Here is a 26,824-nt window from a genome sequence, read left to right as displayed (position 1 = left end):
GATCTTGCACCCCTTTTAAGCAACTGTCACCCCTCCCCTACTGTTTGAGAACCACTGATTTAAATGTTTATTTTATACAGGCACCTTTTTAGTTTTGTAAGCTGACATGTGCATTAGGATGTGTGTCGACTCTTCTTCTGCCCTTCGCTTTTCTACCCTACTCTTCCCTATCCTTCCTTACCTCTCAGGTCATACATGCTTTTGGGGTGTTTTGTCCCTCCTTGCCACTTCTTACCATTGGTTTTATTACAGCAGCAGCAACTGCAAGCCCAGCACCTCTCGCATGCGGCTCATGGGCCTCCAGTCCAGCTCCCTCCCCATCCGTCAGGCCTTCCACCTCCGGGGATTGCCCCCGTCACGGGCAGCAGCTCAGGGCTCTTGGCTCTGGGGGCCCTTGGGAGCCAAGCCCACTTGGCGGTCAAAGACGAGAAGAACCACCACGACCTGGACCACCGAGGTGAGGAGAGACCAGCCTTGCCGGACCTTTTGGGGAGGGAGGGCTGGGGAACTGGGACCACATGGACTGCAGAAAATCCCGCTTAGAGAAGAGAAAAACCTAAACCATAAAGAGCTGGGAGTCTGATTCTCACTTTGAAAAATACATTTCGTTTTGAGCTTTAACAATACAAGAATGGACCTGCGTCCCGTTTGAAGAAGAATTCCTGATTTTTACAATGGAGCAAAAATTCATGCAAAAGCTTGGAAACCTTGCTACAGTGGGGTTCATAGGGAAAGAGATGCAGCCTTCAGGGAATCCCAGATCATTGCTTCCCAACCCCTGCTCTGAATTTCTTTAATTGTATTCTGGAACAGATCCTGTTTGCTCTTAGAGGTGGGAAGAGGCATTGAAGATGGCTTGGGGTTCCCTACATGTTCTTGTTTTGATACTGCTGGCAGAAAGCCCGCCTATTTGTGGATCTTGGCCACCTGCAAAATGGCTTTTTGAACCAATTGCAGCAAATTGCCTGTGAATGTTTTCTGAGGAGTCTCTTCCAAAGGTATCAATGATGGAAAAACTGATTTCTTTCCTTCCTCCAAGGTTTGGACAGAAAGCCTTTGCATCTTGCTCTAGCTGTCTCTTTTTTGTAGCCAAGATCCTGTCTGGTGAGCAAAAGAAGATGAAAAAGGCAGCATTGGCTTTATTTTTTTATTGAGCTGAACCAGAAATCCCTTCTGTGCAAAGAAATGTTGAGATTGGTGTTCTCTTTTTAAGATTCTCACTCTCTTGCTTTTGTTTCCCGTCCTTTTCTCTCCTGTGTCCTTTCTTTTTTCATCTTGGCTTTTTAACTTGGCTTCCACCGCTTCTGCGATTTGGTTCTCGGTTCTGGAAAGATCGCGACTCCAGCGCAGTAAGTAGTTTTTTGTTCCCTTTGACTTTGTTGTGTATATTTCGAGGTGCATATTGGTGAGGATATGAAAATGTATGTGTAATGGGATTTGCACTCAGTCTGACTTTCAAATCTGATGACCAGGTTTTGTCTCTCCTTCGTCGGACAAAGCTGCATTGAAACATGCCGACCCGGCACGCCTTGCTGGGCTTCGGTAGCGTTTCAGGGCGACTTGACTTCTTCCCCATTGCTTCTTCTCCCTCCATTTGATGGGTTTTGAGATTCTTTTCTCAATTGCAGCGGCTTTGCAAGCCAGAGTGGTTTGAGCCTGAGCAGAGAACAGCTGCAGGGTGAAGCTCCAAATCCTCTGGCAATTAGGAGGACTTGGTTCCCCAGAGCTCTTCTGTTATCTTGGGTCATTTAATCTTTGGGGATGACTGGGGCGATTACCGCCTGACTCTGAGTGGGACTCGGAAGGTCAGGCAGTTAACTAACCATCTCCAGGATGGCAAAAGGACGGATGCATGGACGAATGGCGGGGCCTCCTGAGATCCAGCCCCCTTCCCTCCTTCCTCCCACGTCTGCCTGCGCATTAATGAGCACCGTTCCTCTGGGCTCAGACACCGATGCTGCTGCCTTTTAGGAAGGCTTATGCTGGCTTTCGGCACGTCGCCAGAGACTTTGCAGCAAGAGCTGGAACGGCTGGCATTAATCTCCTTCAAAAGGGACGTGGGTGCGGGTGTATTTAATAGGCCTTGCCGTAGCCATTGTTAAAAGCCCTCCTACTATCAGGCTGCTTCAGGGTAGACGCGGCGGCCTTTGAGGAAGGCGGCCATGCTGGTTGCAGTGCACCTCCTCCATCCTCTCCTCCTCCTCCTTTATTTCTATCCTGCGCTTAAAATCAGGACTCAAGGCAGCTTGGAAATGGAAACAAATACAGTCAGCCCTCCGCATTTGCAGCTTTGACTTTTGCAGATTTGATTAATATGTTCTCTCTAGGAATTTCTAAGTCCTCCAGTGCAAATCTGTTGGAAGTTAACCATAAGGGTCAAAGTGGAGGACCTAGAGAAGACATGTCTCTGGGCATTTGTAGGTCCACCAGTGTGGTTCTGTGGTCAACTTCTGCTGGATGTTGACCATAGAGTTGTGTCGGCGGGTCAAGTGGTGTTTTATTTTGTTTTTTCATTTTCATGCACCCTTGACCCTAGGGAATGACCTGTATCCTAGAGCTAATGGCATAGATCCATTGACTCAGTTATTGAAAGGTGACTTGACACATAGGCTGCCTCTACACTGCAGAATTATTGCAGTTTGACACCGCTATGGAATTCTGGGATTTGCTAAGGGGGCTCCAAACATGGTGGAATCGTTCTTCCTATTTTGGACATCTTGGGGGAAAAAATTCCAAATTCCATCTTGGACCTACAAATGCCCAGAGAAGTGTTTTCTTTAGGAATCTCTAGGTCAGGCAGAAATGGACCATAGAATCCCACTGGTGGACCTTCAGATGCCCAGAGAAGTTGTTGTTGTTGTTGTTGTTGTTGTTAAGCATTATTTATATAGCGCTGTAAATTATGAGATGTTTTCTCTAGGACTCTTTAGGTCCTCCAGTCTGACCCTATGGGGAACGTCCAGCAGATTTTCACTGAAGGACCTAGATATTCCTAGAGAGAACATATTAATCAAATCTGCCAAAGTCAAAGCTGCGCATGTAGAGGGCTGACTGTATTGGTTCCCATTCCTAAGGTACCCTGAGCTAGGCCAAGGGACAGCAGCCACCTTCCGGAAGGTTCCTTCCCTGTTTCCTAATGGAAGGGCTGCAGCAAACGCAGAGACACACAACACACACACACAGAGGCCTGTTCCAAGCCGTGGGATTTCTTGGAAGCCGGCCCGAATCGATGCCTGAAAAGGCCGGCTGCGGTTCCTTTGAGAGCCGGGGACCTTTTCAGCATGAATAGCCGAGAAGAAAGGAGGCGGCCTGATCGGCAAAGCGGCTTATTGGGGACGCCCAGGAAACATGAACTGCCAGGCTTTGCCTATTCAGACAAGAATGGAAAGAAAGGGAGGCCAAGGGGGTGGGATGGAGCGGGGGTCTCGGGAGAGTCGCTTTTCTCTTGGCTTGAGGGATTTGGAAGGGGGTTGAGGAGGAGATGGGTAGCTTCTGCGGAGCAACAAAACTCTGGCAGGTTTCAGCTGGAGCAAGGACAAGCTAATAGGCTGGCAGCAGCTTTGTGAGAACCTGTCTTTCCCCCTGTCTCTCCTCATGTGAGAGAGATTTGAAAGGGGTAGAATTTGAACATAAAGAAAACAAAAATAACCATGTAGGATCTATACAAATTCAGCCTAGGCAATCCAACCTAGAACTTTAGTTACAAAGTTTCCATTTGTTGTTGTCAACTACCCTCCAATTGATCTGGACTCATGGCTGCCCTGTGGATGAGACATCTCCAATACTCTCTGTCCTCCATCACTGTCCTCAGTTCATGCTCATGGCCTCTCTCATGGAATCCATCCACCTTTGGTCTTCTTCTCTTTCTCTTTCCTTCCACCTTTCCTAACATTATGGTCTTTTCTAATGAGCTGCATCTTCTCATGATGTGGCCAAAGTATGACAGTCTCAGTTTCGTTGTCTTGGCTTCCAGGGAGCTCTCAGCCTAATCTGTTCTATGACCCATTTGTTTGTCTTTTTGGCTGCCCATGGTATCCTCAGCACTCTTCTCCAGCACCACAACTTGAATGAACGCACTTTCTTTTTATCCATTTTCTAAATTGTCCAAATCCTGCATCCATACATGGCAATGAGGAAAACAGTTGCTTATACGATTCTGACTTTCGTGCTTAGTTGTATGTCTTTGGACCAAACATTGATCAGAATGGAGACTGCAGTCAAGAAATCAGAAGACTAGGAATCGGAAGAGCAGCTATGAAAGAACTAGAAAATGTTTGGCCTTATCTGTTTTACCTTTTGTAACCTTGGGGCCCAGGGCTTATGTTCCACCAGCATTCGTATGTTGGCATATGGGTTTTCGTTCCCTGACCATCTCTATTTACCACAGCCATTATTCTGTTTCAGAATAATTCCATCTCTCCGTCGGAGAGTTTGAGACACAGTGAGAAGCACAGGAGCTCCGCTGAGTACAGCATCGAGTCCAAGAAGCGGAAAGCCGAGGAGAAAGACAGCATGAGCCGATACGTAAGTCTTCTGATGGTCCTGTTGAGTAGCAAAGCTAAAGGAGCAGACTCTGTTGGACAAGACGAGATGCTGGGCTAGGTAGTCCTTTGGGCCCTGGTGGCTGGGAACCCCTGGGTCAATGGGCAGTGAATCCACTCTGGGTTTTGCCCGTCTTTAAAGGAGTCTGGACTAAGACTTGGAGAGGATGCAATGGCCCACTGACATGGGAGCCACCACTGCCCTTGGCTTGATCCAAGATGATTCTTCTTGTTCCTTTGGAAACAAGGCTGTGTTCAAATTAATAGTTTTGCATGGTGAATCTCAATGTTAAGATGTGAAATTGGACTTCCAACTCACAGTTCTAGTGGGAAGTGAGACTTCCAACGCTTTGCAAGGAGAAGGCTCAATGTTGAAATAAAAAGGCCCTTTATGATTAAGATGGTGGTTTTAGTTTGGCTGGGGAAGTGGTATTACAGTTGTAGACAGGACTTAGTTTCAACCCAGCTGGACATGAGGCTCCAATGGTCAGTCTATGGATTGTATGCTGGGGTGGACAGAGGCCTTTGGGTCCAGCTCGGTGTTGGGATGCAGGAGGTTTTGCTTTGTTTTTTCCAACAGAACTGTTGCTCCTTTTTCAGGACAGTGATGGAGACAAGAGTGACGACTTGGTGGTGGACGTCTCCAACGAGGTGAGCTTGGCTCTCGCTTTACCTTCTCTCCCATCCCATATGAAAATAAACCCACATTTAGAGACTGATGCAGAAATACTGCAGTTTGACACTGCTTTAACTGTTCCATGCTATGGGATTCTGGGAGGTGTAGTTTTGCAGGATATTTAGCCTTCTCTGTCAGAGAGCTCTGGGGCCACAGGAAACTGCAAATCTCAGAATTCTATAGCATTGAGCCACGGCAGTGTCAAGCTGCATTATTTCTGCAGGACAGATAAAGCCTAAGAGTGTGTCCACACTACACATTTGTAATACTTTGACACCACTTGAACTGTCATGGCTCCATCATCTGGAGGTTTATAGTATGCAGGAGGGACTGTCAATTTTCTGCTAAAGAGCTTTAGTGTTGTAGTTCAGTGGGTTGCAGCAGAGAATACTGATGCCATGGGGTAAGGTTTAAATGTTTTGGTAAAATACCACCTGCTTTCTTCTGTGTGCCCTTTGACCGCAGGACCCCACAACGCCCCGAGTGAGTCCTGCCCATTCGCCACCGGAGAATGGGATGGACAAAGGACGGTGCCTGAAAAAGGATGCCCCAAACAGCCCCGCCTCAGTTGCCTCTTCCAGCAGCACTCCCTCCTCCAAGACGAAAGACCTAGGCCATGTAAGTCACGCATGGACGGATTGGGGCACATTGCACTCTGCATGGCGGTGGGCCCCATGTTAGCAGGGCAGGGAATCCATGCCAAGCTTTATCTCATGCTTTAAAAGAGCTGTCCAGGGTGCGGATTCTGTTTGGATGGGGGATCAGGTTCATTGCATTGTTAGTGTTCTGACAAGCAACCCAGACTTGCTTACAAATAGGTTTACAAATAGGGTTACCTTCATCCTGTTTTCTTGCTTCCTGAATCACTGTGGTTCTTATGCCACACCTCACCATTTCTCTAAACAGGGAAAGATTTTGGGTCACTGCCTTTGTGGTGGTGGTGGTGATGATGATGATGATGATGATGATGATGTTATTATTCTGGGTTTGTTTGTTAGGGGCCTTTTGTGGGATGTATTTATCTTTGTGTTTTGTGCCTTCAACTTGTTTCTGAGTTATGTAGACCCTAAGGCAAATCTATCCCAGGGTTTTCTTAGCAAGTTTTTGTTCAGAGGATGATTTTTCTTGCCATTGCCTTCCTCTGAGGCTGAGAAGATGTGACTTGCCCAAGGTCACCCAGTGGGTTTCATGGCCAAGCCAGGAATCAAACTCTGTGTTCTCCAAAGTCACTGTCCAGCATTCACATTTCCTGAACAGGGGGAGTGTGATGGCTAAATATGACCCCATTAGGCCACATGTGGTGCTTGGGCTACTCAGTCTCCACCTCTGCTTCTGAAATGATAACCGCAGCTGAATCTCAGAACTGGATTTCTGAGGCAGAATGCTTTCTGCTGGTGTTGCCTCTGTGCCAAGGCTCCCCCTTTTCCCCTTGTGGATTTCTGTTTGTGAATTGCCAAACTGCCTCTCAATCATGCTTCTTTTTTTGCATCAGAATGACAAGTCCTCCACCCCAGGGTTGAAATCCAACACTCCCACACCGAGGAACGACGCGCCAACCCCTGGAACGAGTAGCACGCCGGGCCTTCGGCCAATGCTGGGCAAGCCTTCTGGAATGGACCCCCTGGGTATGTCATCCCCTTGGCAGCGCTAGGTTGTGATTTCTCTGGCGTTCGGGGGAAGCTTCTCGGCAGTCTTGGCTGTTGGCTTCCATGTCAGCAGGGCAGTTAAAAGGTTAAAAACAGATGGAATATATATCTGTATTAAGATCCTTCCCTGCTTAACCCTTAAAAGCTTGCTTAAATAAAAATGCTTTTGCTTGCTAGTGAAAGGAAAGCAGAGAAGGGACCAAGCTAGCCTCCTGCAGAAAGGAAGTCTAATATCAATTGGAATAGTGTCAAATGATTCAGATCAACAGGAGTCATTGAAACAGACTTTTTAAAAAATGGGAAGTTTCAAACCAGAATGCTTAAAACCAGTTCAGCCAGTCTAGGGACTATTGAAAGCCAGCTCTGGGTGGAACCAACCTCTGTTTCTCCTCTCCATCCTCCAGCATCTGCCCTGCGGACGCCAATCTCCATTGCCGGCTCCTACACCACCCCTTTTGCCATGATGGGGCACCACGAAATGAACGGCTCCCTCACCAGCCCTGGGGCCTACGCCAGCCTTCACAACATCCCTCCGCAGATGACCGCTGCAGCCGCTGCGGCCGCTGCTGCCTATGGACGGTCCCCCATGGTGAGCTTTGGAGCTGTACGTAAACCTTTTAGCTCTTATATTTATGGGGGGAAGGAGGGAGGGAGGGAGGGAGGGGAGAGGCTGGGGCCATTTTTCCCATCATCCCCAGAGCCACCTGTCCCTCAGATTGCCAGGACTACTGTGAGTTGCTTTTCATAACGTTGTCCAAACTGATAGAAACAGCTGGTTTGGATGAACTCCCTGGGCGACAATTATTGAAGCATTGGCTTCAGTCATGAGTGGGAATTGTTTGGCCCTCCAGAGGTTGTTGGACTATAACACCCAGCATTCCTCACCATTGGCTGTGCTGGCTAGGTGCTGCTGAGAACTGCAGTCCAGAAACTTTTTATGTAACTTTTGCAAAATAGGGAGAAACGGTTTCTCAGTTCATTGATGGAGTGACTTTACCTATACTTGTTGCATTCCTTTTGCAATGTCACTTTGTTATGAAACGGTGGGTGCATCTACAGAAACCTGGGATTTGTAGTCTGGTGAGGCACCAGCACTTTTTGGCAGAGAAGGCTAAAGACCTTGCAGAATTACAAATCCTAGGATTCCATAGGACTACAGCACTTAAAAGTGGTGCCAAAGTGGATTATTTCTACAGTGTAGATGCAGTTGGTAACTAGTCAGAGGCAGTTGCATAAGTCATTGGGACATAGATGCGTCTGACACAGTCCCTCCACAGTCTGCTTTCCCCACAGCTCTGAATATATGGGATGCAGCAGAATTAAAGCATGCCATCATCCCTTTTTCCAATGCTAGATCTCTCTTCTTGTGGCTGGAAGCATGGCTATTCCTCTGCCACCACTTTGTCCCTCTCATAAAGGAGAAGGAAGGGAAACTGCAAAAGTGCTCACATACAGCATTTCCCTTTGAATCTGCAGCCCTTCCATTGCATTGTTTTTCACTCAAGATCTTTTGTGAGAGGCCTTTGTTTCTTTCTGCCCCATCTCCATCAGAGTTTTGCTTTCCTCTGGTTTTCAGGTTGGCTTTGACCCGCATCCGCCCATGAGAGCCCCAGTCCTGCCCACCAGCCTGGCATCCATCCCTGGCGGCAAGCCGTGAGTCAGACCCTGCCTCTTTCTTTCCCCCAAAACATAATACCTTTATTTATCTGAAACATTCAGTCTCTGCCAGAATAGCTTACAAGAGACATAGTAAGGCACTCCCTGCCCCTGGGGGTACCATTGAAATTTAAGACTCAAAGCACAAGGAAAAAGAGATGAGCAGAGAATAGGACAAAAGTGTATCTCAGTGCATTTAGTTATGATGATGATCCTGCTGTGCTAATAAAGTGCAAAAGAAAGGGCAGCTGTCAAAAAGGCCTCTTGGTTGTAACTAGTTGCTTGAAATTGGAAGGAGGGCATCTTGACAGTAAGTAGTTACTGGATAGCTGGAAGGGGGTGTCTTTGAGTAGTAACCAGTTACAGGTTGAGTTTCTCTCATCCTAAACCTGAAATGTTTTGAGCACTGACATGATGCTTTGAGGATGTGGCTACGATGCTCCTGGTTGTTCATTCACAAGGTGGAAGTGGGCAGATCTCTTATAAAGTACTATACTGTATTTTATTCCAAAATCCAAACTCCCAGAGCTAGGCTACATGAACCCTAGGAGACTGTTTGGCTTGGCTTTGGAGCACACCAGTCGAGCCAACCTCTCCATCCTCTTGCAGAGCCTACTCTTTCCATGTGAGTGCGGACGGGCAGATGCAGCCGGTCCCATTTCCCCACGACGCCTTGGCTGGTCCTGGCATCCCCCGGCACGCGCGCCAGATCAATACGTTGAGCCACGGAGAAGTGGTGTGTGCCGTGACGATTAGCAACCCCACCAGACACGTCTACACTGGGGGCAAAGGATGTGTGAAGATCTGGGACATCAGCCAGCCGGGCACAAAAAGTCCCATCTCACAGCTGGATTGCTTGGTAAGTGGGTAAATGGGTGTCTCTGTGTGTGTTTATTTATTGCATTTAGTATTTAATTTATAATAAGTAAACATTAATACAGTGGAGACGGTCGGTATCGGCTGGGGTTTGGTTCCAGGACTCACAGTGGATATCAAAATCTGTGGATGCTCAAGCCCCATTATATACAATTGGGGGGGAGGGAGGGATGATGATGATGATTACGATTATGGTGGGCCCTTGGTATCCCTTGGGGTTTGGTTCCAGCATCCTCCATGGATACCAAAATCCATGGATGCTCAAATCCTATTAAAGGCAATGGCACATAAATATAGCCTATGCAATTTATGGCAAAATCTGTTATCTCTTGCTATGCTGGTCTATGACCATAATAAATTATTGAATGAATGGCTGATGTTGGGGTTTTCCCTCCGCCAGAACCGGGACAACTACATCCGATCCTGCAAGCTCCTCCCGGACGGGAGGACGCTGATCGTGGGTGGGGAGGCCAGTACGTTGACCATCTGGGACCTGGCCTCCCCAACCCCCCGGATCAAGGCTGAGCTGACCTCCTCCGCTCCAGCCTGCTATGCCTTGGCCATCAGCCCGGACGCCAAAGTCTGCTTCTCCTGTTGCAGCGACGGGAACATCGCGGTCTGGGATCTCCACAACCAGACGCTGGTCAGGTGAGAGGAGGTCCTCCAGCCTCGGTCAGCTGAGAACAAGGTGGTGGTGGACATTGGGAGACGTCTACTGGGTCTTTCCTCCGCGTCCCTTGGTCCATCTGGCAGTATTGCCAACTTTGACTGGCAGCAGCCATTACTGTCCAGAGATTCAGGATGGACTCTTTTATAGCCCTTGTTGTTGTTGTGGCAACCCTAAGGTGAACCTATCACCCAGTAGGTTTCATGACCAAGCGAGGATTCGAACCCTGGTCTCCAGAGTCATAGTCCAACGCTCAAACCACTACTCCATGGTGGCTCCTTTATACTCCTGAGATGCCAGGAATTGAACCCGGGTCATCTTATCTCCCTGTGGTCAAGCTGTGTTGGCAAGCTGCCCTTCAGATAGGATTTCTTTCCTGGCCTGACCTGGCAATGCTTTCTGAGATTTCCTCCTGGTGATCTCTTATCCAAGAGTCATCTAGTCTCACTTAGATTCCCTGCAAGGAGGAGACCAGGCTCTCCAGCCCCTCTTACAGTTAACTGGACCCAAGAGCATTTAGTAGGATAGAAGAAGGTCCAGTGGTCCCCTCTCTGGCTTAATCCTGGGCTCCCTTTCAGGCAGTTCCAAGGCCACACGGATGGCGCCAGCTGCATTGACATCTCCCACGACGGCACCAAACTCTGGACAGGGGGCCTGGACAACACCGTGCGCTCCTGGGACCTTCGGGAGGGAAGGCAGCTCCAGCAGCACGACTTCACCTCCCAGGTGAGAATGGCCTGGCCCCCCCTTGCCCATGGACCCTCCAGGCTGAGTAGGGACATGGGGTGGGATTGGAGAGGGAGGGGAATTCCTGCAGAAGTTACTTTGGACAGAGGAGGAATGCATATTGTAGAGAGGGTGGGAATTGTGCGCCGGAGGGGTCCCACATGGACCTTAGCATTGTAATGTGGGCCCTCTGAAATGTTTTTAATGGCAAAAAAAGAGGCTGCAGAGGCACCATTTTGGCTCCAAAATCCTCTTTTGGGAACTCCTAAGCACAAGAAGGACAACCAGATAAACTATTGGGAATACCATGGGAGGGGGGGGGGCTGTGCAGACCCATTCCTGAGGCTGTGGAGGCCTTTAAACAGTTGCAGAGCTCCCTTTTAGGGTCAGGAAACAACCTTCTCCCAAACTGGTGCCCTCCACACTGTATTGGATTCCAACTCCCATCCTCCCCAGCCAGCATGGTGCCAAGGGAGCCCTTCCTAGGCTAGTGGGGACATTGTTTGATCTTGAGAAAAACAGGAGAGGTTGAGTATGCCTGCCTCTCTTGTGTTGGTTGCATCCCAGGGAGATTTGAGTGCTTTGTTGTACTTGCTGCTCAAGGGAAGTCAACCATGAGCCTAAGATTCAGTGGGTCCCTTGGGGCAGAACTGGCTCCCTCCTGCTCCTTTCTCTTCCTCTTTTCTCATTCATGTCACTTGTTTTGGAGTGTATCTCTGTGCTCCTTCCTGGAGATGTCCATCTTTGCAATCTCTTCCCTTCCCTCTACAGATCTTCTCCCTGGGCTACTGCCCCACGGGCGAATGGCTGGCCGTGGGCATGGAGAGCAGCAACGTGGAGGTCTTGCACCACACCAAGCCTGACAAGTACCAGCTCCACCTTCACGAGAGCTGTGTCCTGTCATTGAAATTTGCCTATTGCGGTAAGTTACTTTGTAGTTACCCCAATGGGCAGGAGGGTTTCTGAGGGGGTTGTTGTATGTTGGGGGGAAGCACCCAAACATTTGCAAGGAAAAGGCTCTCGGTTTGGTCTCTTTCACCGGGATAAAGGCTTCCAGGGTGTAAAGCTAGAAAAGGTCTCTCTCTTAGTCAGAAGCACTGCCTGTCAGAGGAGGCATTGTGGTCAATGGTTTGAGCCGGCCTGGGAGCTGTGGAAGGATACTGCTTGTTAAATGTAAATGGGGATTTTCAGAAAACCGTATTCCTGGGGGAGCTTGGTTTCTGATCTGGGAGTAAATTCTCCCTCTCTGCTTTGCAGGGAAGTGGTTTGTGAGCACAGGGAAGGACAACCTGCTCAACGCTTGGAGGACTCCCTATGGAGCCAGCATATTCCAGGTAAGGCTGGGCTTGTTTAGCTTGGAGAAGAGAAGACAAAGAGGTGACACGATAGACATCCTTGAATATCTGGATGTCAACCAAAGGATGGAGCCAGCTTGTTTTCTGCTGTTCCAGAGACTGGAACATGAGCCAAGGGCTTCAGATTACAAGAAGGGAGATTCTACCTTGATATTATGCAGAACCTCTTTATTTTAAGAGCTCTTTAGCAGTGGAATGGACTGTCTTTGTGGGCGTTGGATTCTCCGTGTTTGGAGATCTTTAAACAGAGCTTGGATGGGCTTCTCCTGGGAATGCTTCAGCTCTCCATTCCTTCCTGGTGGGAAGTTGGTGGCCCTTGAGGTTCCTTCCAATTCTGTGATTTTGGCTCTAAGGGTAATAAGGCTCAGAGGAAGATATCAGGGTCAGAAAACCTACCCTAGGAGCCCTGGTGGCGCAGTGGTTCAATGCCTGTACTGCAGCCATTCACTCAAGACCACAAGGTTGCGAGTTCAAGACCAGCAAAAGGGCCCAAGCTCGACTCAGGCTTGCATCCTTCCGAGGAGGGAGCTAAAATGAGTACCCAGACTGTTGGGGGCAAATTAGCTTACTTGCTGTTCACCGCTATGATCTTTGGAATAGCCGTATATAAATAAAACAAGTTATTATTATTATTATTACCCTGAGTTCTCCCTGTTTTATATTACATGCTTATACTGTTGTTTCCTCTCGGTTTTTGTATAGCTTAGTAAAAATGGAGGGGGGTTCCTGAACATCACCAGCGCTGAGAAAATTAAAATGCTGATCCCCTCCCACTCTTTTCATTGCAGTCGAAAGAATCTTCGTCAGTCTTAAGCTGTGACATTTCCGCAGACGACAAGTACATTGTGACAGGCTCAGGTGACAAGAAGGCCACTGTCTATGAGGTGATCTATTGAGCATCTTCTGAGGGGCCACCACACTCCAGACAGGCCACAAGCTGGCCAGAGGCGGCATGGGGACTCCGGCCAACGGACACATGGTGGAGGGCTGCTGACCATTCCCATCATGCCCTTCCATGCGGAGTTAACACAACCTGAGTGGATCTTCCCTGGCGTTACTTGGAATAATTCGGGTGGATTGAGGCCTTCAAGCTTGGTCCTGGCTGATCGGCTACGAGGGATACTTTCTATTTTCTTCTGAGATCTCGTCAGTTTGCATCTTTTAATTTTTTGAAACTATTCCTCCTCTGGGTTTTCACCTCTCGGTTCTCACGTTGTGTTCGGAAGGAGAGCGGCCCCCGTTCGCTTTTCAGCAGAGAGAGAGAGACGGGCGATTCTTCCCCTCCGCGAGACTTGTGGGAAATGTAAATAGTGGATGAGTTTTAATATGGTGAGGGTCTCCGCCTGGGACAACTGTGCCAGCTGTGTATTTTTTTGCTTCTCACCCACCCTTCCTTTTTTCTTCTTTTTGGGTCTGCTGTAACCGTGTTGCGTTTGGGTTTTCGTTCCGGTGGTGATGGTGCCGGCCATCTTCTCTTCCCCAGAGCTCTTCTGAGTATTTCCTTGAGGAGTCTCTACAGCGAGAGCTGTTCCTACTCCAAGGAAGAGCTGGTCCTACTGTCGTCCAAGTGAATTATGTCCCCTGCGTTGTGCCGGGACCCTCCGGCGCAGTATGGAACGGGTATCCGAGGAGGGCGTTGGTTGGATCTTCCTGCTTTTTAACGGCGACTTCAACCGAAATCTTGCATTCTGTGGATTTTATCTTTCTCTCGCTCTTTTTTGGTTTGTTTCTTTTTTGGAAAAAGCACTTGTGTGTTTGGAGCAAGCAAAAGGATCCTGCCTTTCCGGTGGGCTTTCTTTCCATCATCCCCTTTACAATCTTCAGGCCTACAAACGAAGAGTCTTCTTTTCAAGAAAGCAACAGTCAAACAATACGCTCAGGGAGCCAAGGAAAATAAAGATAAGAGCAACTTTACGTGGATTTTTTTTTACTCCGACGAAAAGTTAAACTAATAGAGATGATAACGTTTAAATACAGGTTGTTGTTTTTGTTTCTTAAGTTTACTAACAAACATGGTTTCTGTCTGGTGGGGGCCAGGGTGATTGTACGGTAGGTTTTTCTGTGGCTTTGAGGGTCTTCTCTCTTTTGGCTATTGGAGCAAAACAAAATTTTGGGGGGAGAAAGGGGCGTGGGAGGAGGGAGGGAGGGAGGGAGGGAGACCCCTCTCCGTGCGTTTTGTACTAAAGGACTAAATAAAAATTTAAAAACACGGGAAAATCTACCTATTTGTGTAGCAGAAGATCTTGCCCTGTAATGTAGCAGATGGAAGTGAATTTTTATACCACATTTTTATGGATTATTTTTTAATTTTTGATTTTGATCTGGTTTCAAAAAAAAGAAAGAAAAGAAAAGAAGTAACTATGGCTTAAAAGGTGAAAGAAAAAAACTACCTGTTTTTATTAAAGGCCATGCCGGTGCATAAAGGAAAATGGAGTGTGGAAGTTATTTGACTGGTCTTGTTGCCCGATTTGGTGTTTTCTGGCTCTCGGTGTGGATTCAGATGGAGTGGAAAGGGAGACCCATAACTTGGTGGCATTGCAGAAATGGTTCGGATGTGTTTGGGAAGAGAACAACCAATGAAATAGATAGACTCAAGGGGGACCAGGGTTTAAGTCCCAGCTCAGCCATAGAAACCCATTGGGGATCTTAGGCAAGAAACAAAATGGTGGGGTCTTACGCTTTCGCCATTTGGGGTTGGGGGTGAGATGAAATTATCTGAGGAAACCCCAGATTTGGAAATAATTAAGATAATAAATAACTGTTAACTAGCAACTAGTTACTGTTCTTGTTAATGAGGGATTTAAAAATGCTACATTTCATTTCAAAAGTCATGTTGCGATTATTGAGAGTGACGTTACTCTAATGGTGCAATGTAGAGTGCGTTTCCAGTTGATTTCAAAAGGTACTTTGAAGGATGTATTTTGACAGGAACCTTCCAGTGTCTTTCTCAGGTATATCCCCAAGCAATCCTTCATAACTGACTCTGCTGGAAGGCACCTCGTTCTGCAGAACATTGTGTACCAGAGTGTTGTGGAAAACGCACAAGGGCCAGAGTCCTGTGGGATCTTTATACTTGCCTGAGTCCCTATGGAAGGGATCCAGCACTTCTTCTGTCCAGTGCAGAAAATCCACATTTAATTTAAGGTTGTAGTAGTGATGCACTTGCTCCTGGATGGACATGCATGTTTGGTTGTGCATTTGGTGCCGTATTTGATTTCTTGGTTCAGTTGCACAATGTTGCACAAAGTTTGCATAGCACAATCAGTGTGTCATTCTGCATGCAAAGGTTTATGTTGTCCAACCCCAGTGTGGGATCTTGACCATGGTGTTGCCCCATGTTGTAGGAGCTTCCCTGCTGCTTTCATTGGGAGAGGTGTCCTCCCGTCTTATGCTTCGGTGTCACTGATACTCTTCTCCCATTGAAGGGAGGGTCAGCCAGAGTGTGTGATGTGGGGTAGGCATGGTCCAGAAGATGTGTTCAATGTGGTGCGCTTGCCACAATGCATACCCATAAGTGATGAGACACACCGTAAGTGATGGAGGTGTTCATAATTGCAGTTGTGGTTGTGTTGCAGAAAGAAAAAGGGGTATGCTAAATGGTGAGCCATGCTCCTTGCTGCTTTTGTATCCAAGGACTGATGTGTCCTATTTATCTGTTTTCAAAGCCAAGATGGTGGACTTGCTGAGACCTCCATATGAGATGTCTGGGGAGAAAGAGAGCCCCATTTTCTTCCCTCCTGGGAGATCCCCTTCTCCTCTTCAGTCATTCCTGTTAGCGATGTTTCTTGATCCAGTGTGACATCTAAAGCTTTGGAAGCCATCACCTTCTGAGCCAAACCCTTGGACCCTCTATCCCAATGACTCCCACACTTCCAACTCCCAAAAGCTCCAGCTAGCTTGGCCAACAGTCAGGAATTCTGGGAGCTGAAGTCCAAAACATCTGGAGGACCAAAAGCTCAGGAACCATTGAATTCTAGCCCAATACTGCCAGGTATGATACAGGGTTCAAGGTACAAATCTTCCCTGGTCTCACTGCTGGGGGTTGAACCAGAGATCTTTGGCAGAGATGCATAGGACGTTGCCTTTTCCTGAGTCAGGTCCATGGCTCTCTCCAAGGGTTTTGCACAGGATCCTTTTCCTGGGTTGGTCTGGATATCCATCCTGGTGTTCAAAGGCCAAGCATTCCTGAAAACTGGCTGGCATCCATGGCTCTTTTGATAGTCATACTGGGAGATCCTTTGCATCTCTTCCTGGTCTCCCACCCAAGGATTTAACCAGCCCTGGCCCTGCTTAGGTCCCTAAAGCTGGTCCTTCTCCTTATTGTAGAATTGGCATTGATGTAAGGAGAGACACAAATTCTGGGCTAAGCTGGCCTTGGTCATAGAAGTTGAAATGTTACTGTTTGGGTGCTCTCCTTCCTCCGCTTTCCTGTGGCAACCAATGTGGCCCATCCTTCTCTGGCCAATGTCTGGCTCCTTTGCCTTTTGCAGACCCTCTCTCATCTCCAGAGAGGCCTGTATTTTTCTCTCCTCCTTTTATCTTGCTGAAGATATTACATTTTCTGCTTTGACCTTCTCTGCTTTGATCTTTATCTTTCTTTGAAGCTCTGTGTTTTTAGAAGCGTATTGACTTCTTCGGCTCCTCGTTCGACCAGAGACCGAAAGTTGAAAGCCAGGGCCATTCCTGGTGCATTAAAGAGGGAGAGAGGTAATAAATAATCCAGGCACGGCTGGCAGCAGCCCAGAGGCCTTTTCCCCCAATGCCCACGCTGGGCTGGCAAACGCTGGGAGAGAAATGGTTTCACAGAACCCAAAGGTTGCTTCAGAAATGTCTATTTAAAAACAAATAATATCAGTAATAACAATCCTTGTCCTCACCATGATCCTCCTCATCATTATTTATACCTGACCATTTCTTCAAAACTGGGACTCCAGTTGGCTCCCAAATTAAAATAATTACAGTATAGTTCATACAATCATATATTTGCTTTTATGGAGAGATAGTGTTCTTCACCTGAAGCCAGTGCGCACAAGGCTTTGTAAATCATAACCCCACGCTTCAATGTGTGCCTGTTTTCACAACAGTTTCTCTCCCCATGCTGTCAAATCTATATGGCCATAAACTATGACAGAATCTAGTGTCTAAGTATCAACACACCTGCCAGTTTAAGGCCAGAGCCCAGTCTAACTTATGTCAGCGGTGGAATATGCTGCCTCAGAGGCTGGTGGGGAATCTTCTTCTTTGGAAATGTTTTCGATAGGATGGATGGCCAACTATCACAAGGAGGGCTTGGATTGCTGTTCGACAGTGAAATGCCCTCCTTCCTCGGAGTGTAGTGGAATCTCCCTCCTTGGAGGTCTTTAAGCAGAGGCTAGATGGCCATCTGTCAATGGGGATGCTTTGATTGGGATTTCCTGCATGGCAGAATGGGGTTGGACTGAATGGCCCTTGCGGTCTCTTCCAACTATGATTCTATGATTCTAACCAGCCCTTCAAATTGTCCCAAGAATCAAACTGGAAGCTTGTGGAGCTGTTGAGGCAGAGGAATCTTTGCCATAATCCCTGTAGCCCGCCCCGGTTAACACTCTGGAGCCCTATGCTCCCAATTCAAACATTTGCAGCCTTCGCTGACGTTTTTCTAAGGAAAAATATGCAACTGCTGTGCTTTGGCTGGCTGCCACAAGTTGGTTGGGTTTTTATGGATTCCTTCCCAGGCCCCAAAGGGGCCTTGAAGCAATTTACAAAAAGACCAACACACACAATACAATATTCATCATTAAAAACTCATAACTAAAGTTAAAAAACCATGTAAAGCACAGAAGCTTTAGGAGAAAATAAAATGAACAGTAAGCATGAAGGCATTAAAATAATGAAGAAGGGGGAAAATCAAAGTCTGTCCTCGTAGGACTTGGGGGTTCCCAGACCGTCATCCGTTTTGGTGGCCCTCCTCCAGACTATGATTCTATGATAATAATAGATTTTATTTATATCCCGCCTTTCCAGAAGGATCAAGAATATACAATAGAATACCCAAATAAATACGTAACTCATACATAGCTAACATTACATATCCACATATCCCTTACTTTGAAACTAAAATACCAACACTATACATACAAATTAAAATCAGTTTAAAACAGGATCTTGGACCTAACCGACAGGACTCCAGCCTTTGTCTTCCATTTAACTTCTGTTGGCAAAAGCAAAACAAGTCTCTCTTGAAATTTTAAATGTCAGAAGCACCCGGCCTGTCCCCCCCCCCCCCCCCAAACAGTAACACACAAGGCTTGCTCTTCGCTCCAGCCGGGTTGTTTTGCATTCTTTCCAGAGCACATGCCGTTCTTTCCCCAAATCCAAAGCACTTTCCCAGAGTTGCCTCTGTGTTGCCTTTGTGGGCTGCAGGCTTCCCCTCCTCTTTGGATGCAAACCTCCCAAACCCAAAGGCTTGCCAGGACCTGGGCTTTAGCAGGCGGTGGGTAAGAGGCAGGTGTGCCAAAATGGAGACCAGGGCGCCAGGCCAGGCGGGCACAACCTTGGGTCATGATGTCCCCATGAAGATGGTGGTGGAGTATTGCATAGGCTCCTTCCTCCTCTTGCATTGCTTCCTTCTCTTGATGACCTTTTAGACTACAAGTCCCAGAATCCTCCAACCAGTTGGAAGGTCCCCAGAAGGGACCTTTTCCTAACTCTGCTATCCTAACCATTCATACCTTGGCCATCTCTGACCCCTCAGAGAAAAGTGCATTTGATTGAAAAGATGCCCATGTGAAATGCCTGAATGAATGCATGATCTGATTTCTTGAGCTGTTTGAAACTCAGCATAATCCTTATTACTTTAGGTCAATAATTTAACTGATTTATGTTTGCTCTGGGATGTTAGCTTTGTACATGATGGGGAGGTGGGACAGAAGTTGTTGAAGTATCTTCCTTCCTTCCTTCCTTCCAAAACTTAAAGAATTATTAACAAAAACACTCATACGGATAACATAGGATATGAGCTGTTGCGTTTCAAGCCCAAAAAAGAGAGGACATACAAGATCTTACATTGGGGTTACAGAGAGTAAATCTCTGCTTGCAGATAGTGTTGTTCTGTGCCATTTATCTGTGAGCTGCCTTGGGTCTCTTTCTGCAGAAAAGGTGACACAGAAATTAAATATGAAGACATAAATTACTCCAGGCATTGGCTTGAAGGAGCCGAAAACTCATTCCAAGGGTTCAGCACGATGGAGACTCTTAGATGGAAATCTGGACTAGCATGGAAGTCACCAGCTAATATTTCTTTTGGTGTTTATTGGGTGAATCTCCTGAAACAACCAGTAGAGCTATACATCTGCGGAGAAGCCAAAATCCTCTAGGTCCAGGGAAACTCTTGACTCCTGCAGTTGTGCTCAAAGATGGTTTGGAAAAAACTAATTTGACCAAGTGTAATTCCCACTTACAAATAAACTGGTTTGCAATCCAAATCGATGGATCGATTCGACAGCAGAGCGTGGTTCGCACTACATTTGCCCCGATTGCATTTTTTCCCTGTAAAATAACCCACTTGTGGTTCGCATTTACCAATGAATCGGCTCAAAATGTACCTGCTCTGGCCAGCCGAAGGGCAAATTTAAATCGATTCCGATCTGCATCTGGTTCACTCTTGCGATTTATCCAAAAAGACACGGAAAAAAATCAGCATCAAAAAGACACAGGTTAAATTGGTCTAGTGCATAGCACCGCTCTCTGAAAAATTTGGTTCGAGTGGGAACAAGGTCATTTGAGCCAGTTCAAACCAATTTGCAATCCGGTTTCAAAAGTAGTGGGAATCAGGCACAGGTGAGCAATGGGCACCTTCCTTTCTTGCATTTGAAGCACCCCTTCTCCAACCAGGAAAGAAGCAGATGGAGCCTTGGACCACCTTCCGTTGAGTTCTGCCACACAAAACATCGACAACCTCCAGTTTGCTAGACAGTGTGTGTAATGCATTGAAATTTCCCCCTGCCATTGCAGACAATGGCAACGCGCAATCACTCATTATAACTCAATTACAGTAATTAAAACTGGTGGGATGCAGCGACGGAACAGATGACGGGAAAGTGGGGAGGCCGACAAGATGTTACACTCCGTGGCATCAGCAAGAAATAACAGCAGCTGATGGCATTCTCCATGCTGCCGACTGCCATCTGCTTGGGAGACGCGGCGGAGGACATGGCGACAACGAAAGAGGTGCCACGGCTGCAATGGAGCATACGGTGAGTCAAAGGAAGACGGGGCACTAAAGGGCACAGGGTCCCTGGTGACGGGCGCCGTGTGGGATTGCCAGCCTGGCTGCGGAGAAGCCTTGCGTTGATGGTGCCACCCATGAGAGGAGGAGGGCTCCCCGGGATCATTTTGGGCGAGAGATGAACCCCAAAATTCCCTGATGAAGTCCTTGCTAAGATATGTCACTGTAATGGTATCGCAAACTCTAGCAGCCTGCCTTGGTGAGTCGGTGGGTAATATTTTGCACATAGGAGTGCAGGAGTTGTGCATTGCTGCCTTGTTAGAGAATTGCAACATTGCACAAAGTGCGCCAATGCATGCTGTGTGGTGCACTGACATGCGACACATGGTGTGCACAATGGCACTCCCTCTATAATTCTGCTTATGTAACTTTAAATGGAATACAGCTGTTCCGCATCAGACAAAAATGTACAACTATACAGTTGCATATGTGCCCAACTGATGGCGGGCAAGAGAATAGTCCTCTGCTCCCACCCAAAACAATGCATAAGCTGCATTGACATACCTGTGAGTCACTGGCAGGATGTTGTGTCCACAAGAGCAATTGTGCAATTACGCGATTTCCAACAAGGGCATGGGCTGGCATGTGGTTTCTGCTAAACTAGCCTGGCAGCCTTAGCCTTTGCTCCTGGACTTCACCCGTTTTAATTGGATAATAATCAGTTATTAGGAGGAGAACACTTGTTTCGGTTGGTAATTTCCCTCCTTTGCAAACAGATTGGCCTGAACCCTGTTATTATTTGTAACTAGAGTGAATTCATTGAATCGGTGGGGACATGGTAGGTCAACATTTATGCAAATTCCTTTGGTTTAATTGATCTCCTGCTCTAATAGGAACTGACAACCGGATCTGGCCTTTTTAAACTGGAGGTGGATGGGAAGCCAAGCCTTGCTACCTCAGAAAAGGGGCGTTGGACCTTGGACTCCTCAAGGTAAGTGCCACTCAACTACTCATGGATTTTGACCATTGTATGAATGCTTATCGTGACCTCAATCCTATTGGTGATCCCTGGCTCATGTAAACCCATTGACTCTATTGTTAAAATAGTGAGTCAACACATAGGCAAAACCCATGGGAGCACCGGGTCCACAACATTTGGGGCCACCAATGGCATGCAGGCCTATATTTCCCCCCTTGAATGCCCAGAGTAGGTAAGTGGGTCAATACTCATACTAGTAATGGTGATGGAGGAGCTATGTGCCACATTTTCTGATGAGACCGCACTGATTCCTACCTTTTTGGACAGAACCTTAATCATTGATGGTACAAAATCCCACTCAGTAAAATCTAAATCTAAAACTATGATGATGGTACACATGGCACATTACCCAGCGATACCTCACTGATTGATTCCTAGATCCTTGAATCATCATGTTTCTTGGATAGATTTTTGTGGCTTCTTGGAGGACTGATAGTCCAAAACTCCAGCCAGTCTGTGAAACTGGGAATCATCATCACCACCAGCCACCTTTATTATGATTCCTTCTTGATCCAATTCTTTAAACAAGGATGACTTTGTTGGCCGCCTTCAACGCAAGGGCAGAGATACTCACCAGACCCATCCTTGGCAGGTAGACCCATTGAAAAACCAAAGCTGTTTTTAAGATAGTGAGTGCAAATAGGTGCTGCTCCCAACGTTATTTTCTACCGCATCATCATCATCTCTCCTGCTTTGCTCCAAAGCATCTCAGAGAATGAAAAGCATCTCTAAGGAGCACACAATAGGAAGGAAGGAGCCACATAGAGTTCTGAAAAGCTGCCCAGGAAGGCCTTTGAAATGGCAGAAAAGGGAAGGTGGGTTTAGATGGATCATAAATTCACCTCTTTTTTCCCTGGTCAGCACCTTTGGAAAAGCTGGGATGAATCAAAGCGTGAAGGGCAAAAGGCTGCAGGGAAGTGAGGAGGAACATGCATCCAGGGCGGACTCTGCTCTCTGTCCTCAAAGAGCTTGTTCAAATCCATTTTGATTCCTTGTCATTGAAGCTCCGGGGGTTTTTATGAGTTATGATGGCCCCCTCCCAACCCCCCTTGCTCCGTTCCACTTAAAAAGGAGGCTTAAATGGGTACTTAGCCGTTGATGGCGGTACATTGATCGGAAACCCACGACTGTGGTTCCTGCACCTTTCCATCTCTTGCACAGCTGGCTCTGTCAGGCTCAATATATCACCAGCAAATCTCTCTTTCCTCCTCCATCTCTTTGCCCAGAGAAAAGCCCTTGCTCTGAAGCTGATGGAAGGCTTCCATTTCACAGTCCACAAAGACGGAATCATTGCTGCTTTCATGCCTTAAAATCTGACTGTATCTTCTCCTGTTCTTTTCTATACATCAACACTTGCCCCTTAGTATTTAAGACTTGTATGTTTTTTGCAACAGACCTTGGTGTAAAGTGCAACTCAGGAGGCAGTTGTTTCTAACTAGCTGGCATCCTGTTGGTGCATTTGGGTAGGTTTCCCTAGGGAAGCGGTTGGACATTTTTGTCAGATGCAGTGTCCGAATGCAGTTCAAGGTTGTGAAAACACAGGCGCATGTGCTTGCACACTTGGCTGCACAAATGGGTGTCATTCTAGCAATGTAGCATTGATGTTCACCACTCCACTGACACAGAGCCGCCTGATGCTCTTGCTCCTGCCTTTGCTCTTCCAAATAGCAAAGGGAAACTGGACTCTGTCCTTTGGAAACAACCATTTCCAAATGAAGTCGAGAGCGGGAACTCCATCTCCTGGATATCTTATAAGAGAACATGGCATCCCCAAAGCCTGCTGGGAAGGGCCTCTTATCTCCGCCGTTTCATTTTGTTCCCTTTCAACTGTCCCCAAGGCCAAGTAGACTTGGTCTCCGTCCTCAGATGCATGGAGTGATCTCCTGCTCTCCAGAGTCATAGTCCAAGGCTCAAACCAGACCAGGTTGGTTAGCGTTGTACATTGGAGAAAAATACAGGATCATCCAAAATCCACAAAACAGTGATACCTTTATGGTGGCAAGAAAAACGCACATTATATGTATTGCAAAGTTTCAAACCTCCACTGGCTTCTTCATCAGGCAAAGGTGTTTAAAAGGTGGGGGGAAATTGACAATGTTCATCATAGGTCTGCATTTGGTCCAGATGTTGTGGCAGTTGTTCTCAGTTCATGGAAAGGTATTCATGCAGGTGGGCCTTTCCTTCTCCTGGCCATGTGGATACTGGGAGATTCAGTCCAGGGAATAAATTCCATTCAGAAGACAAAATGCTACTGCCTTTGAGAACCACTTTGGTACTTTGCTATATGGCCTAGACAGCTACCCCTGGATATATTTATTGGAGACAAATGTCCCCCTGCTTGCCCAGGGGGACTTCTGTCCAATGAATTTTGGAACAAGCGGACCTTGGCTTCCCCAGGAATGGTGTCCATGGCATAAAGTGCTTTTGCTTGGCTGAAAGACTGGACCAGGGTAAGGCAACCTGCGGCCTGCGGGCCGGATGCGGCCTGGCAAGGCCTTGGGACCGGCCCCAGCCCGGTCCTGCCGCCGATTGCCGCTGGAGCCTTTGGCCTCTCGCGTGAGGGCGTGGGGCCTTTGGCCTATCAGGAGGAGGTGGGCAAGGGGGGGCAAGCGGCGGGCAATGGGGGCAATTGTCTATAGAAGCCTCCAAAACATGCATTTATATTAACATTTTTTAAAAATTAGCAATTTTTTTCGCGTGTCCTCCATTTTTTAAAAAGTGTCCTCCATTTGAAATTTTTGTCCTACATTTGGCCCGGTTTGTTTGTTTGTTTGTTTGTTTGTTTGTTTGTTTGTTTGTTTTTAAAAAGTATTTAATTATTTATTTTTTGGCTTCGGCCCCCCAGTTGTCTGAGGGACAGCAACCCGGCCCCCGGCTCAAAAAGGTTGCCTACCCCTGGACTGGAGGAAAGGCCTGTCTGGACGGCTGCCTCCTTCCCTGGCCTTTTTTTTTGGGGGGGAAACCTCCCCATCATTGCTGGCCCTCTCCTCTTTGCTCCCTTTTAATGTCCAACGGATGGAGGCTGGCTTTGGAGGGCTTGGCACTCTTCGCTGGTCCTTCCATTGTCAGCCCCCAAATGTTGAGGAATCGGCCGTTTAATAGGGACGAAAGGGAATTAATTGGTGGTTTACACCTAATGAGACTGGTGTGCAAATGAAGCGTCCAAACAGACGGAGCGGTGGGTGGATGGACGGATGCTGGGGACATCTTGTGAATAGAGGCCAGGAGTGGGCCAAGAGGAGGCCAGCTGGGCTTGCGTCCCCCACTTTGCCCCCCCCAGGAGGACTAGAAGGAGAACAATCCAATCCCATCCCCTCCTTGGGCCTTGAGACCCCCATCTTCCCCAGGAGACAAAGGAAGGGGGTCTCTCCATTTGCATCTCAAAAGGCCAAAGGCCTCACGCTTGAGAAGCCAGGAGAGCTCTGGATTCAGGGAGGTTTTTAGCCCCTTATTCAGGAGCTCACAAAAGCCCCAGACCCCCAACTCCCCCCCCCCCCCAACTGCCTTGTGGTCCACACCAAGGATGCCCATGTTGGCTGCAAAGCAAGGTTGCTCCTGTTTATTTAAGGTTTCTTCCAACCCCCCCCCCATTTGCAGATTCCCTCTTTTAAGGCTGGCTTTGCTTTTAGGCTTTTGTGAGTGTGTGTGTGTGTGTGCGCATGGGTGTGCGCATGGGGTGGGAGGAGGTCTGCGCAGGGAAGAAAGGCCCCGTCTGATCTTTTAATAATCAAAGTAATTAGAATAATCCTTTCAGGGCTGAATGGGGGGGATTATCTCTTCGTGTCATTGGAGTTTCATCCTCAGTTTTGGCCTCATAAAATCGGGGAATAAAAGGACTTCAAAAGCAACCGCAGCATCTCTGCTCCCTCCTCCTTGCGCCTCTTGTTTAATGCCCTCAGATATTTTTCTCTCTCCACCACATGACTTGCTGCCACAAGCTCTCGTTCTGTGTGTATGTATATGTGTGTGTGCATTTGTGTGTGCCCAGTTGGAAACACTGCATCTTTGGACTCCAACCCCTTGGCAGAAAAGTGATGCATTGGGGGGGGGTCGTAATTCCCAGAATCCACCAGTCGGCATGGCTGGTGGCCAGATTGTGTTTGTATGTGTATGCATGCCCTCAATTTGCCTGTCGACCTATGGCAACCCCATGCATTTCTTAAAGTTTTCTTAAGCAAAATGTGTTGTTGTTGTTGTTGTTTTGTTGTTGTGTGGCCACCAAACATATGCTGGTTGAATTCTGACATTAGGGTCCTGAAGCTTAAATCTCCACATGCAGAGCTGAGCATTGGTTGTGCTACAAAAGCCTGGTGTTGAATGGCGATTTTGCACAACTGAAGGCGCCTGCACACCTGCATCGGCATGCGCTTCTTTATCTATGCATAACAGCATCACATGCACAATTCTTTGACCTTGCATTGAATGCAGATATTCTGCACTGAACAAAAATATCCAGCCATTTCCAATGGAGTCATGTTGTTATGTGTGTTGTTTGCCTTTAAGTCATTTCCATCTCATACTGACCCATAGGTTCCTTCCTAAGGGGTTTTCTTTGATTTGGCCAAGGTGGGATATCATGGCCAAGCGGAGATTCAAACCCTGGTCTCCAGAATCATAGTCCAATGCTCAAACCAGCAAGTCATGCTGGCTGTATGGCAATGGTTCTCAACCTTCCTAATGCCACGACCCTTGAATACAGTCCCTCATGTTTCGGTGACCCCTAACCATAAAATTATTTCTGTCTCGGTTCCTAAGACCATCAGAAATATGTGTTTTCTGATGGTTTTAGGCAACCCTAATGAAAGGGTCGTTCAGTCCCCAATGGGGTTGCAACCCACAGGTTGACAACCGCTGCAAGTCTATGGGGTCAGGTATGCCTTGGTAAAACACCAAAAGCAGGAGTCCAGCCCAGTTGTGGGTCCTTCTCTCCTTTCTGAGACAGGAATGCAAATGGTTTCTGAGTCTGCTTGGCCAGAGAGAGCTGGCTTGGTATCTCTCCTGCTCAGCGCTATCGGTGGGAAAGTGATAAGGAACAAAGCACATGTAACACACTTTGCCAAGTGACTAAGGGCAAAGGCAGCCCTTGCTGAGCAGAGCCTGGCTTTTGGGATGGAGCCTCTGTTCCTCATTAGCCCCAGCCTTGGCCTTGGCCCCTTTTGCTGGGAAACAGCATCCCATCCCAACTCCTCCTTTGGCGCATGCTTTGGACCCGCAATCCATAAATATTGATTTGTTGTTTGCAGAGTAATCTAAATGTCAGTTAGAAACCCAGGACAGAGCTGTGCCAACAATAAAAAACGCAGAGAGGAGGAGGCAGGGGCGAAGTTTCAGAAGGGGAACAGAAGACATCTGGGGCGGGAGAGGAAGGGAGCGTCCTTAAATCGAAACCAGAAAAGCCCCCGTTTGCTGCTAGGAACCAAAGCATGGAACAATTTT

General features: G+C 47.5%; 1 protein-coding gene across 9 annotated transcripts in view; it reads left to right on the top strand.

Annotated features, from left to right (window-relative positions):
* LOC149307513 (transducin-like enhancer protein 3) overlaps positions 1-14,934 on the top strand; it is a 33,111-nt gene extending 18,177 nt beyond the window's left edge. For 4 of the 9 annotated variants that reach the window (XM_089539343.1, XM_089539339.1, XM_089539341.1 and 1 more), the window contains exons 7-20: positions 253-457; positions 1,333-1,349; positions 4,405-4,524; positions 5,142-5,192; positions 5,683-5,835; positions 6,710-6,842; positions 7,268-7,467; positions 8,440-8,516; positions 9,129-9,378; positions 9,796-10,043; positions 10,641-10,788; positions 11,560-11,710; positions 12,046-12,122; positions 12,932-14,934. In XM_089539343.1, the coding sequence (XP_089395469.1) occupies positions 253-457; positions 1,333-1,349; positions 4,405-4,524; positions 5,142-5,192; positions 5,683-5,835; positions 6,710-6,842; positions 7,268-7,467; positions 8,440-8,516; positions 9,129-9,378; positions 9,796-10,043; positions 10,641-10,788; positions 11,560-11,710; positions 12,046-12,122; positions 12,932-13,039 (1,938 nt within the window). In that variant the 3' untranslated portion in view covers positions 13,040-14,934. The remainder of the gene's footprint in view (positions 1-252; positions 458-1,332; positions 1,350-4,404; positions 4,525-5,141; positions 5,193-5,682; positions 5,836-6,709; positions 6,843-7,267; positions 7,468-8,439; positions 8,517-9,128; positions 9,379-9,795; positions 10,044-10,640; positions 10,789-11,559; positions 11,711-12,045; positions 12,123-12,931) is intronic. The other 5 variants (XM_089539342.1, XM_089539338.1, XM_089539344.1 and 2 more) reach the window with 3 other exon arrangements.
* Positions 14,935-26,824: the final 11,890 nt, after the last annotated feature.

Source organism: Sceloporus occidentalis, unplaced genomic scaffold, assembly GCF_023333645.1.
Source record: "Sceloporus occidentalis isolate IW3139 unplaced genomic scaffold, rSceOcc1.0.p SCAF_9, whole genome shotgun sequence".
Lineage (NCBI taxonomy): Eukaryota > Metazoa > Chordata > Lepidosauria > Squamata > Phrynosomatidae > Sceloporus > Sceloporus occidentalis.
The sequence above is the reverse complement of the archived record's forward strand: the minus strand, read 5'-3'. Positions and strand labels throughout refer to the sequence as shown.